Consider the following 17,779-nt stretch of genomic DNA (forward strand, 5'->3'; position numbering starts at 1 on the left):
ATGAAATTGCAGGTTTTGTTTGTGTTCCTCCGGCTACCGCCCAAGTGACCAGTGAGGAAAGTTTTATAGCATTTGGACATGCACAGTTGTGTCACAGAGAGTGTAGTGCTCTGGGGATGGAAGAGTTTAGATCGAGAGATTCCGTATTGGTGTTAGTCTGTGAATATTTAAACAGAGGAACAAGAAGGTCACTTCAGGTCACTTTTATTTTGCTCCTCAATATAAAACAAAGTTTTGTCAGACAAAATGTTTTCCAGTGCCAAGTCTCAATTTTACATACTGTTCTTCCAATTTTTTACATCACAGATTCCACACTAGTTAAACTCATCCTGCCAGCATGAAGATTAAGTTGCAAAGCTCAGTTAATCTCATACTGTTCTTCTTGTGCAGCGCAATAAGTTCACTGTTCTCCAATGACCTTGATTGGATCACAGTTTGGTCTAGCACTTTTAGGATTTGCTGGAAATGCTCAGGAAGGTTGCAAACTGCAGACATGTACACCACACTACTTGGCACATTCCACTACAACATTTCTTGTAATTAGTTTCAGACAACATTAGAGCACTGACAGATCAGGATTTGAGTGGCTTGAGCTGCTTTAATGCAAAGTATTATCAAGGCATAACAAAAAGCCTTAATAAGCATCCCAAAAACTGTGATATTGTCTGGGGATTCCAGGATAAAGCTAATTAAAGATGGAAAATTTGTATTGGGGTAAATTCAGCATAATAATCTATTACCGTGTTCATTTCAATCCAGAAGTTTCATGCTGCATTGTTCATGTCTTTTTAGTATTTTGCAGAGGGAATATTTTAGAGGGATCAGAGAATCATTGTGTCTTTTTCGGATAGGAAGACTAAGGCAGACTGTTCACTGCACTTTCCCAGGATCTGTAAAATGAACCACATACCAACAATATAATCTGCATAAAATTGATGATTTTGCTTTGAACTTTCTTCCCTCGTTCCTACCATTTATAATATGTCATGTCTGTCCATTGACTTGTTTACAGTGTCTGAGGTTTTTCCCCAATGATGGGATATAAAACGACACACACCAGCAACATAGCTAAACCCTGCAATCTGTTACTGTGGTTGCTGTCCTTGAACGACAGAGTGAGAGAAGAAAAAGGAGCTCAAGTTAGAGAGCAGTATACCATGAGAATGTACATTTAGAGTTTAAGTGTGTGATGTAAGATGGTCACAACACATAGATTGCAGCTTTTTACAAACCGCTTTTACTTTCTGTGGAAAAGAAAACGTCCCTGCCCTGTGTTTATGTGTGCCTCAGATAATTGCCAAAAATCACACTTTGTTTAAGGCGTCATGGCTTCCTCGGATGAAGTTGGAGGCTGTTAAGCCAGCCAGCCACCCAGCAGCCTGCCAGTTGTGTAAACATCTCTCACCATATCATTTACACGCTGGTATGCATTTCACACTGTTCATTTATTTGCAGGTATTATTGGCTATGCCCCGTACGTAAACAGACTAGTTTCACAGTGGGATCTCCACGACAATGATGATGACCAGCTCTTTTACACAAAGATTTACCTGGATCCATTGAAACGAGTAAGTCGTTGTTTTTTGTTTGTTTTGCTTTTGTATTGGCATTTTTCAAAAGAAATGTTTTGGACACCTAGTACATTTTTATGTTCACATCTTACAGGAATTTCTGAACATGACTCTGGACCACAAGTGCCAGATTTTCCAGAATCTGAACGGGGCTGTCGGTAAGTAATTATTAGTATTTACTGAGCTGGTGAGAAGACTTAGTTCTTGGCGAACTAACGTCATGTTGACATCATGTGGCAGATTTTAGGTTTTCAAAATCTGACCTTGAAATCTGGTGGTCTTTATGTTTTTTGGCAGATGAGGTGCTTCTTAAGTTTGGAACCGACAGAGTGCGAGTGAGAAACACAGCGTACAATTCTTTACCTGTTGTCGTCCACGGAAATGGAAACACTAAAGTGAGTATGAAGCTCTGCCCTTTGGTACAAGTGGGAATGGGCTTGCAAAGAATTCTCATGAATGGCAATCTCTTTAAGAATATTTTAGTTTCCAAGCAATGGCTGCACAGTGGCGCAGTTGGTAGAGCTGTTGCCTTGCAGCAAGAAGGTTCTGCGTTCGATTCCCGGCCCGGGTCCTTCTGCGTGGAGTTTGCATGTTCTCCCTGTGCATGCGTGGGTTTTCTCCGGGTACTCCGGTTTCCTCCCACAGTCCAAAAACTTGACTGTCAGGTTAATTGGCCTCTCCAAATTGCCCCTATGTGTGAGTGTGTGTGTGCATGGTTGTTTGTCTTGTGTGTCTCTGTGTTGCCCTGCGACAGACTGGCGACCTGTCCAGGGTGTACCCCGCCTCTCGCCCTGAACATTAGCTGGAGATAGGCACCAGCAACCCTCCCGACACAACGGTGTAAAGAAAATGGATGGATGAATGGATGGATAGTTTCCAAGCAACCCCAAAAATTATGCTAAATGTCTATCATTATCTAACTTTTTTTCTTTAACAGTCATATAAAAAAAAGCAACAGTTATTTCTACTGCTGCTCAGATAATCTATCACATTATTATTTTTAGTTATAAAAATAACATTTAACATGTATTGTTGTTTTTTTTCCTTGTTAACTATTTGCTAAATCAAACATTTTGAATTACCACCTGGTCAATTTTATGGTAACTTTAAAGTAATTGTGTTAATTAAACAGGACATACATACCTATTTTTTATCCTTTGTTATTTTTTTTTATAGAGTAACATTATAACAACATTATAACTACTTGATATTAACTGTGTAATTAGTCAAGCTGTCTGAATGAAGACTGAAGAAGTTGTGGTTTCAAAGTTTAAGGTGACTTACTGGCCAGACTTTCTTTTTAATGATTCAAACTCTTGTTGGATACTATCTATAAAACAAAATGATAGTTTTTCACATAGTTATGCTATTTCAATCTAAACCAGTATTTACTTTGAGTATGTGGAATGCAAGCTGTTTTTTTTTTTTTTGTTTGTTTGTTTGTTCTTTTGTGAAATCATGTATTACTATGTTCATTGAGTGCACTTTTAACAGTGCTTTATTTCACCTTGAGGCAGCTATGACTCTGTGGAACGAGTAGTTACCCTGCAATTGTAAAGTTATGAGTTTAATTCCAGCTCCCTCTCTGCCAGATGTTGGTTTGCAATTGGGCAAGCATCTTCACACCAAGTTGCCTATTTGTGTTAGTGCATGTTAGCTAGTTCGACTGAGTGAATGTGGCATTTGCGCTAAAGCGCTTTGGTCAAAGTGATCCTATAAATGTTCAGTCTATTTACCATTTATAGTAGACTGTGTGCACATAACTAACTGAGGCAATACTAACAGAATGTGGCAATTATGAATGGAGAACATGTAAGGAAACACATAAAATAGGTAAATAAGGTTCAAACCAGTTTAGGTTTTAAAGATGGTCATTATTCACACCTGGAGATATTTCCAGAGAGAAGATTTTGTCTTTCTTCTAAGTGAGGGAAATGTTTAGCTGCTTTCATTCAGCCACCTGACCACCTGTGCAGCAACAAGTTGGGGAGGAGCAGCACTACATTGCTCTAAGCTCCATAAAACTGGGAAATATTTCAGTCTCTCTGGCAACTTACCGTAAGGATTGTGAAACCCTAGGTACAGTGTAATGAGAACTTTTGGTGGTTTTGAAACCACAACTTTTTTCTTTTTACCCTTGTCCTTTATGTCTTTCTCAGAAACCACTCATCATGAATAGTGTATTTCACTTGATACATTCCCCCACAGTGAGTGGAAAAAAAAAATGCAGCCTACTGGATACTTGCCAGATGACCCTCGCCATAGTTGACTTCTCATCCATGCCACGGTTGCTTGCTAATGCTCTTGACCATGTGTTTCTCATTTGCTCAATGCCATCATTCAGTTATCAGTCCAAGAGAGTCAGTAAGTTAACAGGATGTCTGTAAGATAATGCTGCAGTTCTGCGGAAGTTTAGTCTGATATTTCCCGTCCTTTAACTCATCACAATCTTTTTCCACTAATGACCACACGAGCTTTGAGCGAAACCCACCAATTTATTGAGTCATTTTCCCCAAAATGTCATACCAGCTGGAGCTGAAGCGCTTAATGGTAGAGCACTAAATCCATGCCTTTCTAGGACTGGGCAGTTGAATAACTGGCATATAGTTAAATATTACCTCATGTTTAATCATCTACAGCTCATTCTGGTTGCAACAAGATTATATGTCTACTTTAGCATGGGGAAATTAGCAAAGTAAATTAGATACTCTTATACAAAATGCTTTTGTTAAGATAAATATCCAAGGACTCAGCAGCAGTGGATGAGATCAGCATATTTAGGAAATAATAAAAAATAGTAGGATACCACTTGAAAAGGTTTTGCAGCGGTCAGAATTTGAAAGACTTTTTTTTTTACCAAACACATTTTTTTTTTGTTTGTTTGTTTGTTTTTTTAGATAAATGTTCAATCCAATACATGTCTCTTACTTATATGGCACAATATATAGGGGAATAAACAGGGTTTCCAATATTATGACACATATTGCTGAGAAACATTGTTACAAAAAGATAAAAAAAAAAAAAAATTACCAAACATATTTATTACTTTTCTAAAGTTTACTTGCTTTTGTTTACACAATGCTTAATGTATTAAAGTTATACAAACCAACTCAGTGGTGAAATAGATTGTTTTAAAATCAATATTGGTGGTGACTTCTTGTCACTAATGACCTATTTTAATTTTATGTACATAAGTTTCATTTCAAAAGTGTTTTGCTTTAGATTTATTTAATTGAAAATCAAAACTAGAATGTTTTTTTTTCTCTCATTTTACAAGACTGACATAGAGGAGAGTCAAATGAAAATTGTAATAACACAACACTTAAAACAAGAAAATCAATAAAACATTAATTGAGATGAAAAAAAAACCCCAAAATAAAACATGAGTCATGTATATTTGGCACCAATATTTGAAATGTTGTATTCCAGTGACTTTTATTACAGTAGTCAAAATATATAGATATGTCCATTACATCAATTACTGAACATTTTCTGATTTCTAAACCAATCGTTTTGTTGCACCACTAATTTTGACCACTTTTTCTGAATAAGAAGTCTAGAATAGAAAAGAAATAAACATTATACACTGACTTTGTTCTTTCCACAGATGTACTTGAACTACCTGGGGAACTACGTCCCCAACGCATGGAATTATGAACATGGGTGCAGCCACTGTGACGACGATCTTCTGGATTTGTCTCAGTTACATGTAAGTGATTCACATTTAGCACTTTTCCATCTGTTTTGTAATGCTTGTTCTTTCTAAAATTGCTGCCACGGAAACTTTTTTTTTTTTTGTCCTATTTTTTGTGAAGCAAGGAAAAGATGAAACAGTTTCTTGTATTTCCAGTACGAGCCGTCTAGCTCCGGGTAACCGTCTAGACAGACGGAGCAGAGCTCGGTTTGTCTTCTTTCAACAGATAAGTGAGGCTGTCAGTTCGGCCTTCTTTCCTGCAATAATAGCCTTATACGTTTTTGGACATTTTTAAGGCGCACAAACGTGATGTGATCTACTCAGGAGAAAAGGGAAGCATTGCATGGCTGTGGTGCAGGATATGGTTTCTGAGGTTTTGAGAAGTGCTCATTTAAAGGGGAGTCACTGTTGACCAGCCTGCCTTTTAGTGGGCTCCGCAATCCGGCTTTTTTCCACAATAGTGAATTACAGCGGTCATGCTGAAAATTTGTCAGTCTAGGCTGGAGTTGGGCAAGAATGGCAGGCTTTCGTAAATGTCTCAGGCAGTGTGCTTTAATCTGTGAAGAATGTTACTGAATTTGTCACTCTGGGCATTTTGTTGCCCAGAGTTGCCCAAGCTATCATTGATAGCTTGGAATCTATCAATGATTTCTTTTTTTTTTTCTTTTTTTATTGCTTTGTTTTGAAAGTTTTTCTTCACAGTTTAATGGCATCAGAACTTTGCGTTTGAAAAAAAAAATCATTCACCTTTCTCATTTCAACCACAAACATCAATGTTGCTTTAGGGATTTTCTGTGATGGTCCAATGCAAAATTGCATATAATTATAAGTGAATTTATACATGACTTGCATTTGTATTCAGGACACTTTACTCTGATCTCCTTTCAAAATTTCACTTCTACCAATTACCTTGGAGACTGCAATTGTGTATTCTAGTCTCAGTGTAAATGCAGCTTTCCTGTAAAGGCCTCGTGGGTTTGTTAAAATACAGTAGAAAAATATGTAGAAGAATACAGGAAAAGGTCCAGGAGAAAGTTGTGGGAATTTTGAACCCTGGTTTAGATTTAAACAATGGAACTAAATGCATAAAATGAGAAAAATGCATCTTTTCTCAGTGAATTCTGCACATGTTGACTACAAATTTCATGCCACCACAAACCCACCAAGACATGGTCATCTTACTTTAATGACAAGACTTGACACTTGGGCGAATGTTCACTTTCCAGCAGGTATGTGACTCTTAACATGCAAACAGACCTACAATGAAATTGTGTGGACCTAAACACAGTCTTGAGTTAAGAACTCTTGACTAAAATCCAGACCAGAGTGTGTAAAATTTGAAAACAGATGCTCACAGTAGCTTGTGCTCATTGACACTGAGCTAATTTGCAAGGAAAACTGACAAAGATTTCAGTCTCTGGATGTGCAGCGGTGCTGGAGACATGCCCTGAAATACTTGCAGCTCTAAAAACCAATTGACACGAGAGGGTTGAATGCAACTTTCAGATTTGAGAGAAAAAAAAGAAAAAAGAAAAAGCTAATAATTTCCTATCCTCTTTACAAGTATGCACTGCTTGCCTTGTTTTGTTTGTTTATTTGTTTGTTTGTGTTTTTCTTTACATAAAATACCAATAAAATAGACAGGCGTTTGCAGTTACCCTGTCACAAATGTGAGAATGTCCAATGGCTACAAATGTTTTAAACTTTTAAAACTACATTGGCACTAACCGAGGCACATAAAAAGCCTCCAGCTGACCTTTCACAATGAATACAGAAATGTTTGCTGAAGTAAAATAGCCTGAGAAGACATATCATTCCGCTGTGACTCTTTGTTTGTTTGGGACAGAGACGACCAGGATATCGGGTCATGTGGGAACACTGTTCCGACTGTGTCTACACTGTGCCTTTCTACCCGGGTGAACTTAGTCCTCTGGCAGTCCTCTGTGGCTTTTACGAACTTTAACTTTGAACCTTTGGCCCTGCAAAGACACTGGAAGTCTTAACCCACCAACAAAGAATAGCAATCCAGACAAGCCCAATTTCTGTGTCTGATTCATGTTAAACCTCATTGTAAATGCTCCAGTTTGTCAATGTGACCTTTTCTTCTTTATTGGTCCGCCCTGTCTACAGTCCTGGTGTAACAATTTAAGCTTGTGTTGGCTTGATGTTTGAGGTTCCTTTCCTGTGCCTGAAATACAGTCATTGCGGAACGTGCAAATTAGACGGTTCGGCAAAAGAGGCATTTTATCCCTGGCCCAGACCTTTTGCTGTGAACTGGTCAAGATGATCACAAGTCCAGACTGGCCCGTGTGGGCTAAGCAGAGTATCATGGGAAAGTCTTTCCTCATCTCTGTGTCCTCCTTTATTCCCATCTATGTATAGCATGTTCACAGTGTCATTTTGTGAGTCTTTTATGGGCCTTCAATCATCACTTGGGCTTGAGTGTAGGAGAAAAGCATGCAATGCAAAGAATACCACTAAGTAATGCTATTCTGTTGAAGCATTACTTAGTGCTTAGTGATGCTGGCGACATCTGCAGAGACATAATGTTTATATATCTGTACGATTGAAGCGAACTGTAAATATTCTTGATTTATTTAAAACAGTGTTGCATCACTCTGATTAGCTGTTTAAAACAGAAATGATTTATCTTTCCTTTTATCCAAACAGGAGTATCCAGACGTGCTGGTCGGAGTGTTCATTGAACAGCCAACTCCATTCCTCCCTGAATTCTTCCAGAGACTGCTCACTCTAGACTATCCAAAAGATAAACTGAAACTCTTTGTTCATAACAACGTGAGTGTGTGCAGCTGCTTTTTGGGTTTTCTTTTTTCTAGATTACTGCAGTCCAAATCCCTCCCAATAATCTGTTAATATTGGCTCCCTGCCCAGGAGGTTTATCACGAGAAGCACATTCAGAGGTTCTGGGAGGAGAATAGGGATGTGTTCAAGAGCTTCAAAGTTGTGGGACCAGAGGAAAATTTGAGCCAAGGAGAAGCCAGGAACATGGGAATGTATGTCCGCTTGTTCTAAGTCAAATATCTTTGAGAATCCTGTGCTTGAAAAACAAAACAAGATTGAGATTACCAGTTTATAATGGGCTAGCACTGAAAAAGCTTTTTGTATTTTATGCTACTGATGCACCAAATCTCACCTGCCAGCACAAGCTTTTCTTCAAGAACTGTAATTAAAAAGACAGCATTTTTTGTCTTTTTTATTAGGCAATTATGAAATTATCCAAACTGAAAAATTAGAGAAGAAGGAAAAAGGATTCTCAACCATTCACAGGTTTAGTTTTTTACTACAGTTGCCTGAATGTACAGCTTATATGAATCCATGGAAATTGCATTTCCCGTTTAAATAACAACTGCCGCACTGTGAGCACAACCTGGTAATGCTAACATACAGTGTTAGCATTATGACTAGGAAAATATATTATTGAGTTTCCAATCCTCCTGTAGTTTGTTCACAAGTTGATCTGTTGGTGCATCTCTAGTTAAAACATCTTCAATACGTTTAAATTAGAGATGTTAAATGTATGTTCCTTAACAGTATTGCATGTCTAGTCTGAAAGACAAAATCAATAGAATTCCACTATAAACAATTCATGCTCTCTGCATTTACCTGGATAGATGACACTAAGTATGAAATATACAACCAATATTTTATAATTCATCATCTACTCAGACTCTGTGCTTAAAATTCTCTTATGCATTTAAACAAGACATTTTTGACAATGTTCCGTGTTTATTTTATCAGGGATCTTTGCCGCAACGACGCTTCATGTGGCTACTACTTCAGCCTAGATTCCGATGTCATGCTCACCAACCGGCAAACGCTGAAGCTCCTCATTGAACAAAACAGGTACTCACGCAACAGCTGAAACAGGCGTCATACCAGAAGTTACAGAAGTTCAGAAGTTACAGCTGAAGTTAGCTGTAACTTCAGCATGCTGAAGTGCGGGATTCATTCCTGAAGTGGCAAACCCACAAGAACATTACAGCCAAGTTAATTAAAGTTTTAAAAAGGTCGCTTTGGGTTCCAGTCCTTTTGCCCCTCCTCATAGAAACAGATGGAGTCGAGTGCACTAGTCCTAAAATGCTACTTGGAAATACCTAAAAAACAAACAAAAAAACACACATGCAAAAAAGAAAAAAAGAAAAAAACTACAACAAAAAACACGCAAACCCTTTTCCCCCCATCTGCAGCGTATGATTGTGAAGAAACCTTCCCATAAACTGGATGTCACTGTGGCTTTTGTTACCGACTGGAAGCATGCAAGACGAGAGACTTTCTAGGATATTTAAAGGCACCATGGGAATTTTCTGCTGGCACTGAGGCTGTTGGGGGGGGGAAAAAAAAAAAAAATAGAGAATGTGCTTTGCACGAGTCTGTCGTAGAACATACGACTATCTTCTAATTTAAGTTAAATTAAACCAATTTTGGTATGTCTTGTTTTTATTAAGTTGTAACAAAACAATATTTCACAATACATTTAGAATATTTTTATTAACAATAAGATTTATCGAAGCACTTCCCCTCCAAAATGTGACACAGTGAAACATTTTTAGAGCTACCAGAGGCAAGGCATGGGAATCATTTTAATTCAATCAAGCATAGTAAGTGGGCCTGGTTTGCATTAAATGTTTATGGGATTTGTTACTGAATTGGCAGTTATTTCAAGCAAAAGTCAATTGCTCAGCTCCGGCAGGTTTTTAAAGGGAATCTGTGCATTAGATGTCGGTCTAGTTTTATCCGTTTTTTCCACTTTGCCTTCACAGAAAAGTCATTGGACCACTTGTCACTCGTCACGGCAAGCTCTGGTCAAATTTCTGGGGAGCCTTGAGTTTGGACGGCTATTATGCACGATCTGAGGATTATGTTGACATTGTACAAAGGAAACGAGTGTGAGTCAAGCGTATACCACTTAACAACGTTTCATTTTTTTTCAACTTTTCAAACACAGCATGCAAGTTTTAATCTCTGAGTGTTGATGTAACTCCTATCAAATGTATCTCAGTGTTTTGACAACATTCTTAGCCACTATTAGCGATACATAGCAACATAAGTCCAGTAGCTCATTGGAATCAGTGCAAATACTTGAAAGTTCATCTTTAAAGTGCACATTTGTTAAATATTCTACATAGTGCTGTGATTGTGTTACACTTAACTCGCCTTCCATTGCTACTCAGGACAACGTAATATGTTCTGTGTGTTTTTCATGACAGCAAATTGCTTTACTGTTCTGCTAGACAACTGTTACAGTATCGTTCTCATTTTTTTTAATATCACATAACATATATCAACTTTGTTAACCACATAGTTACTCCAAGTCAGTAGTTAAGTCCTAAATCATGCATGAAGTTAATCAAATCACCAAACTCTCATTGTTCCCTTAAGATAGTGTGGAAGTAAAGTGAAAGATTTTATGTTTCTTTTTGCTTTAAGGGGTGTGTGGAACATTCCTTTCATGGCGCACATATACCTCATCAAGGGAACTGTATTGAGGAATGAACTTAAAGAAAGGAATCATTTTGTTCTGGAGAAACTGGACCCAGATATGGCTTTGTGTAGAAACTCCAGAGAAATGGTAAGAAGGTGGGGGGGAAAATGTTGTGTTGGATTTTTAATATTACAATGAATATGTTTTGGTATTAATAAGCTTCTGCCACACTGTTTCTGTTCTTGGCACATATTTTGGCACATCTGAAAATATTTTCAAAGATATATGCATATGCTACAGTATCAGTTTTTTAGAATGGCAAATGTTGGAGTGTTTAATGGCATGTTGGAAATACAAGGCAGCTAGGCAATAGTGTGACAGAAGTGTTAAGGTATTAGAAAAGGATTTTGTTTATATACCAAGAAGGCTTAATAATGCCAGTAGAAAATGCAACACATCTAACTTGTAACAGAAGTCAGTGATGTCAGGGAAGTATGTAGGTGTTTTGAAATGTATTTGTCACCAAGGCATGACCCAACTATGTTCCTGGTTTGTCTACAGAGCATTAAGGTACTCTGCTCTACTTGCATCCCATCGTCCTTTGTTTTTTTTGCTACCATTATTGCCATGATCTCAGTCAGTTGTAATGCTTGGCTTGGCAGCTGACAACATGTATCTTGCTTTTTTTCTTTTCTGAACACCTATACACTGTTCAGTTGGCTCCACTCTGTGCCACCTACTTGTCACCTCTCATTGCAGCTGAACCACTGCCCTGCTCTGTATGCATTCCTCCCATACTAACCCCGAAAAAACATCAGCTTCAGAGGGAGTCTTGCACTTTTGATCATGCGGGCGCGTTTTCACTCCTACTAAGTTCTACTGTGTGTGACATGGACATATTTTATTGTCACTTTGTCTCTTACTCTTGAGTAAAATTTATGCAGCCTTATTTACATGATGCTTCTCCTTTATTGTAGACCAGTCACAGGGAAAAAGACTCCCCTTCTCCGGAATCATTCCATATGCTCAGGTCCCCAAAGGTCAATATTTGCTTTGATTGTTCTGCTGTCTGATATTTTCATTTTCAATGGTATTGCACTCAGAAACGAATTGATTGTGATTCTTGTAATAGGCAGCGCTAAGTTAAAATGTCAGGTTCCAATAACATTTAACATTGAGATCGAGAATTTTATACAATATGATGACCCCTTGTACTTTTTCCACATTTTGTCATTCTACGTTGACAAACTTCAGTGTATTTAATTGGAATTTCATATGGTTAACCCACACACAAGTTTAACAAATTAATGACATGTAAGGAGAAGAATAGCCTACATCATTTTTATTTCATGTTTTTATCTGAAAAGTGTGGCATGTATATGCATTCACCTCTTGGTATTTTGATAGCCCTAAATAAAAACCAGTGCAATCACTTCATAATTAATTTCTGTCAACCTGAAAAATGGAAGTCTCTGTGGTGTGGGCAGCAACATCCTGTGAGGATGTTTATTTTTTTGTTTGTTTGTTTGTTTGTTTTTAAACACAAACGGGGAAGCTGGTGAGACTTGCAGGGAAGATGGAAGGAGGTAAATACAGTGTAATTAGGAAAATCTGTCTAGAGCTATAAGAGGCAAAGGTTCATCTTCCAGCATGATGTCATCAATACAAATAAATTATTTTCATTCAATTTCTCTGCTATGCATAAAGAAAAAGATAGGATATGATTTACGTTTGTGTATGAAACATGAGAAAATTTACAAAAAAAATAAGAAAAAGTTCAAGGGTTTGAATGCTTTTGCAATGTCTGTCACAGTGTAAGAAACAACAACAACAAAAAATAATTCTTACAGTTTTGGGGAAAATAATGTGAACCTTTTGTTTGTGAAAAGTTTAAATTTATAAGCAGTTTAGATTTAGATAGACTTTAAAGGGCTGAAGAGTCATTTTGCAAGTCCTCTACCCTGATGCTTTACCCTTACAAGCCAATCACGCGTTAGCAGCACCTCCCCCACTGAACACACCGACTGATCTCAGACTAGGCTCCAACACAACACACCCTTTTACCTCGCTTCTTATGCATTTGGCCTGAATCACATCTTTGCAAACACGAACTGAGACAATTGCAATTTGGAAACTCAGCACCACACGGCTGCAAAACAGACCCATAATCTGTGATTTCTGACATTAACAAAGCCTAGTCTGATAGTGAGTCCAGATCCACTCCCACACAGCACCCTCCCTATGCATCACTGAAATTAGAGCGTCCTCTCTAGATCTGCTTCATCCCAAGATGCCCTTCTGGTCTTGCCTCCCCTCCCCCCAAACCCCTTAATGACTCTGTCTTGTCCTTACAAGAGCAACTCAGAGAAGACTGACCAATAAATAATCTCAGATTATTTATATGCCACCTGTCTACTTGAACCTAGAGTTAAGCATGATTTCAGTGTGTTTTTAGACACACTTGAATCAGTTTTTATTCTCTTTTGTATGCCAAAACCACTAAGGGATTTACCGAGCTTTAAATCTGCATGTTTTATGGTTATGTAGACGCACATCTGTTGTAAATAGTGAGACATCAAGAGACTTTTCACCTTTAGCATTTGTATGGAATTTAAGAGCATTTATTTCCCTGTTTGCTGCAGGGAGTATTCATGTACATAACCAACCGTCATGAGTTTGGGAGGCTCATTTCCACAGCTAATTACAACGTATCTCGTTACAACAACGACTTGTGGCAGATATTTGAAAACCCTGCGGTAAGTCATTATGGTCTTTCATTATTTTTACACGCATGTGAAATCTATTTTTTGCCACCTGTAAAACTTATTAGAGGTAATGGAAGAATTAGAAATATGAGACAATAGAAAGCTGTCATGCACAAAAAAAAAAAAAAAAGGTTCCTGGCTGGTAGGGAGAGCGATTAGCCCTGTGAGGTATGCAAGTCGGCAAACAGCGTGAAAAAATGTCTTCTTATCTAAAAATCTCTCTGCATGCAGGACTGGAAGGAGAAGTACATCCACCCAAACTACACACAAATTTTCACTGAGAACCAGTTGGAGGAGGTTTGTGTTTATGTGTGGCTTTCACATGTACAGACTGAGAGTGCGAGAAAGACAGTGACATAATGTCGCCTGGAAATCCCAACATCTGGTTTTAGCATGTCTGGGTATCGCATTACAGCAGCTACAACCCCAGGTGAAGATGTGAGTCAAGTCCTTCCTCTGTAGTCACTCCATGTATGTGTTCATGTGTGTGTTGCAGCCTTGTCCAGATGTGTTCTGGTTCCCGGTGCTCTCAGAGAAGGCGTGTGATGAAATAGTTGAGGAGATGGAGCATTATGGTTTATGGTCTGGAGGCAAACATGAGGTCAGTACTGTTGGTTGAGACTTCCTGAGCATAAAAGTGAAAGGTATTGCAATACTAGCTCATGCCTGTGGCCACTGTTTTCTGGGATTTCTTTTTGCTTTTTATAAGCATTTTGTGTGTTTAAAAATAATATTCTGCTTCTAAGCATTTTTTTTTAATTCTTATGTATAACTTTTGATTTAATGGCTATATCTACAGTCATGGTAAGAGAAAAGTACACCCTGTTCTAAGGTTTCACTGTATAAATGATATGGCATAATTTGGTTTCTATAATTATTTAAGTCACCACTCACCACAAATTCCTCGCTGCCAATAGTTATTGAACAATGATGGGGTCAAATGGAATTTTTTCAAAAAAACATAACACACTACAGAAACCCAAGATGTTTACAAAATGTGTCAATTCCTACAATCTTATTTTTGCAATGATTATATACAATGTAAAAAGTCACATTGGAGAAGTAGAAGCTGAACACAGCTAGTTCCTTGTTTTTAAATGTATTTAGTTTCATAAATAAATGGAAAATCCAAAAGCATGGATAGCTAGTTTGAGGTAGCTAGTTTGTGGCTAAGATATTTCCATCCTCTCAAATACAGCGCAGTCTTTGCTGAATGACAGCATGGGCTTTAATAAGACTCAACCAGCCTAAAAAAGGTTGCAACTTCAATCACTGGGTGTGACATAAAATCTTCTGAAAATAGCTTACAATTAAACTTGATAAAGTTCAAATCCTATCTCTTTCCCAGGGCTACAAGATTGTGTTATTGCATCCCTGGTTTGGGAGCTCTTACAATGCTGCCTTCCTATTTTATAACAGAAAAGCTCATAGACACAGAACTAACATACAACAGTTCCCATGTCTAAAATGAGAAGCTGCACTAAAGAAAGAACTAATGATCAACATTTATTTTCACGGTGTTTGGGCTGTTTTATGTTGCTTTAAATTGGTAATACGGTGTGTCTGTGAGTTTTCCGGGACAGACTGAATTCATGCAGACACTTTGAATAGCTCTGTTCGGGAAGTGACTCTCCTGGACGGGTCATTAAGCTTCATGATGACAGACAACAGCCCTGCCTGTGGTTTTATTGGCACACAGACATACCAGCATAATCATCACGGTGAAAGCTGTGGTCACACACTTTGAGAACGGCGGGTCATTTGTTCCATTGTTAATCGCACTACTTTCTTTTCTCGTCCTTTTTTCAGGACAAGAGGATCGCTGGAGGCTACGAGACAGTTCCGACGGATGACATTCACATGAAACAAATTGGCTTTGATAAGGAGTGGCTGCACTTTCTCCGGGAGTTCATATCGCCCGTCACATTGAAGGTTTTCTCCGGTTATTACACAAAGGTTAGTTTGACATGACTCAAACCCCTCTTCTTTCTCCTAAAAGCTAAGACTTGTCTCATGAACCCCCCGGGGGATGGGAGGAGTAATAATATCATGAATATTATGTCCAATTGGCTTTTTTTTTTTCAGATTCTCATGTAATACCCTCCAAACGCTATGCAAGTTGTGTTGCTTTGATTCCTTCATTCATGCTTGAGGAAACCTTGAATCTCTCATAAAGCACCAACTATTTTCACAAAGCTCCTCCCTGGAGCTGCAGTCTCCAGCTGACCTTCTGCTTCACAGAGCACCCCTCCGCAACACTTTCCACACACAGCTCCACCCTTCTGGCTGCGTTGTTTTGCTGCCAGAAACACGTTTCTTTTAAATATAGGACACAATTCAGGAATTGTTTTGCTTTATAAAAACATATAAACCCTGATGATGTTTACAGGCCCCTATTTGTGTGTCACTCAGATTTTCCAAATGCATTAATTTCTGACTAGCAAGTGACACAGTGTATTTCTGTTCTATCACGGCAGGGATACGCATTGATGAACTTTGTAGTTAAATACACACCCAACAGACAGGCCTTCTTGAGGCCCCATCACGACTCCTCCACCTTCACCATCAACATCGCTCTCAACAACAAGAATACTGATTTCCAGGTAAATGCATTTTGAAAATAAGTCACAGACTGCCATTTTGGTTCCTTCAGACTAGAGCAGTTTATTCTAATATTGCTATTAGGTTGGCCATTTTTCTTTCTTCGGCCAGAAACACAATGGATGCAGAAGTGATAGACAAAATCTTGGACCTTTTGGTTATTTTAACCTAAACGCTTTTGCCCCTTCATAAAATTTAATCAAAATTGTGTCTTGAATAATATAATTCATATTCTTTTGAATATGAATGTGGATTCTTTGCATTCTCTTATAAACTTCGTTTGCCTCTCAGTATTTCCTGTCATCAAAGTACAACGTTTTTGTAAGTGTTGTAAATTTTACCAATCAGATGAACAGAATTTATTTTGCGAGACAGAAGTAAAACTCTTTTTTGAAAAAGCATCTATTAACTCCATGAAAACATCCCTATGTTGGAGACGATGGGGCGACGCTAGCTTGGAATAAGACATTAAAATAAAAATACCTGTGGTCTAGCAAGGATATATTAAAGGGACTTGGTGAAAGTTCTTGTATGATGCACTCTGGGCATCTTAAAAACACAACGTTTTTCGTCTGCTCTGTTTACGCCCAAATTAGGGTGGAGGCTGCCGTTTCCATCGGTACAACTGCTCCATAGAATCACCAAGAAAAGGCTGGAGCTTCATGCACCCAGGACGCCTGACTCATCTCCACGAAGGTCTACCCACAACCAATGGCACTCGCTACATCGCTGTGTCCTTTGTTGATCCTTGAACTGTCCTTCAATGCCCTGCTATAAATTATTTTTTTTCTTTATTTTTGCTTTAGTTTTTATTTTTTATTTTTATTTTTTTTTGGTTCGTTTTTGTGTTTGGTCATCACACGATGCAATTCTCTTTTTTTTTAAAGCAAATGCTTTGAAAGAATGATTTTTTCAAAGAATCTCTGTCAAACAGAGTGAAAATGGTAAAGAAAAGTGACTGAAATAAATGGCATAGAGTAGATTGGAAGTAAAGCTAAATCAGACAACATTTATGTGTACTGTAGGTTGCCATAATGTTTATAATACTGATTTTACCATCATGGTAGCCGTCATACACACTGGTATCTTCACAAACAAGCAGCTGAAGCATGTGCACATTTAACTGGAGCAATTGTGTTTCATGTATAAAATGTTCTTCACAGTTTGAAGCTTACTACTACTACTGGTGCTACTCGACTTCTTTATTTGCTGGATAGCATGTTAATTTGATTTTCTATACTGAAGCAGCTTATTCAAGACTTTTATTGAAGAAACTTTGAAAACGGCTATTTTCTCAGTATTTTCACTAACAAGCAAGTCAGCAGATTTCAGTTCACCTGTTAGAATTTTCACATTTTACTGCCCTCTGCTTTTTCTTGCTTTATTGAAAATGCCAAACATTTGCTTTTCTGTAAATAAAAATGCCTTTTTTTTTTTTTGCCAGAGAGATGTGAGTGACTGGGTTTTGAAACTCAGAAAGCGAACATGTTTAAGTTATTGTCAAGATTTGAATAAAATCTGTTTAAGAATGGTTGCCCCTGTATTATTTTGATGATTATGCTCCCGTTCCGGTTTCTCATACCAGGTCAGCCCTTTCTGTAAATCCCGCAGACGTCTGCAGAACAACGTTTGGATTACATCACTTGCTCGGTGTTGCCATGAGAGGCCCATTTCACTTAGGCATCTCATGACTTCGTTAACATCG

At 38.0% G+C, this 17,779-nt stretch overlaps 1 protein-coding gene across 2 annotated transcripts in view; it reads left to right on the forward strand.

Moving 5' to 3' along the window:
• The window catches only part of plod2 (procollagen-lysine, 2-oxoglutarate 5-dioxygenase 2), a 35,863-nt gene extending 18,257 nt beyond the window's left edge, over positions 1–17,606 (forward strand). The window contains exons 5-20 of one of the 2 annotated variants that reach the window (XM_007555580.2): positions 1,456–1,568; positions 1,666–1,729; positions 1,869–1,966; positions 5,179–5,280; positions 7,936–8,061; positions 8,158–8,279; positions 9,025–9,129; positions 10,047–10,172; positions 10,714–10,855; positions 11,686–11,748; positions 13,351–13,464; positions 13,705–13,770; positions 13,970–14,074; positions 15,283–15,429; positions 15,951–16,076; positions 16,671–17,606. In XM_007555580.2, coding sequence (XP_007555642.1) covers positions 1,456–1,568; positions 1,666–1,729; positions 1,869–1,966; positions 5,179–5,280; positions 7,936–8,061; positions 8,158–8,279; positions 9,025–9,129; positions 10,047–10,172; positions 10,714–10,855; positions 11,686–11,748; positions 13,351–13,464; positions 13,705–13,770; positions 13,970–14,074; positions 15,283–15,429; positions 15,951–16,076; positions 16,671–16,826 — 1,775 coding nt within the window. In that variant the 3' untranslated portion in view covers positions 16,827–17,606. The remainder of the gene's footprint in view (positions 1–1,455; positions 1,569–1,665; positions 1,730–1,868; positions 1,967–5,178; positions 5,281–7,935; positions 8,062–8,157; positions 8,280–9,024; positions 9,130–10,046; positions 10,173–10,713; positions 10,856–11,685; positions 11,749–13,350; positions 13,465–13,704; positions 13,771–13,969; positions 14,075–15,282; positions 15,430–15,950; positions 16,077–16,670) is intronic. The other variant, XM_007555581.2, reaches the window with a different exon arrangement.
• The last annotated feature ends 173 nt before the right edge of the window (positions 17,607–17,779 follow it).

The sequence above is a fragment of the Poecilia formosa genome, unplaced genomic scaffold (genome assembly GCF_000485575.1).
Source record: "Poecilia formosa unplaced genomic scaffold, Poecilia_formosa-5.1.2 Scaffold71, whole genome shotgun sequence".
Classification (NCBI taxonomy): Eukaryota; Metazoa; Chordata; class Actinopteri; order Cyprinodontiformes; family Poeciliidae; genus Poecilia; species Poecilia formosa.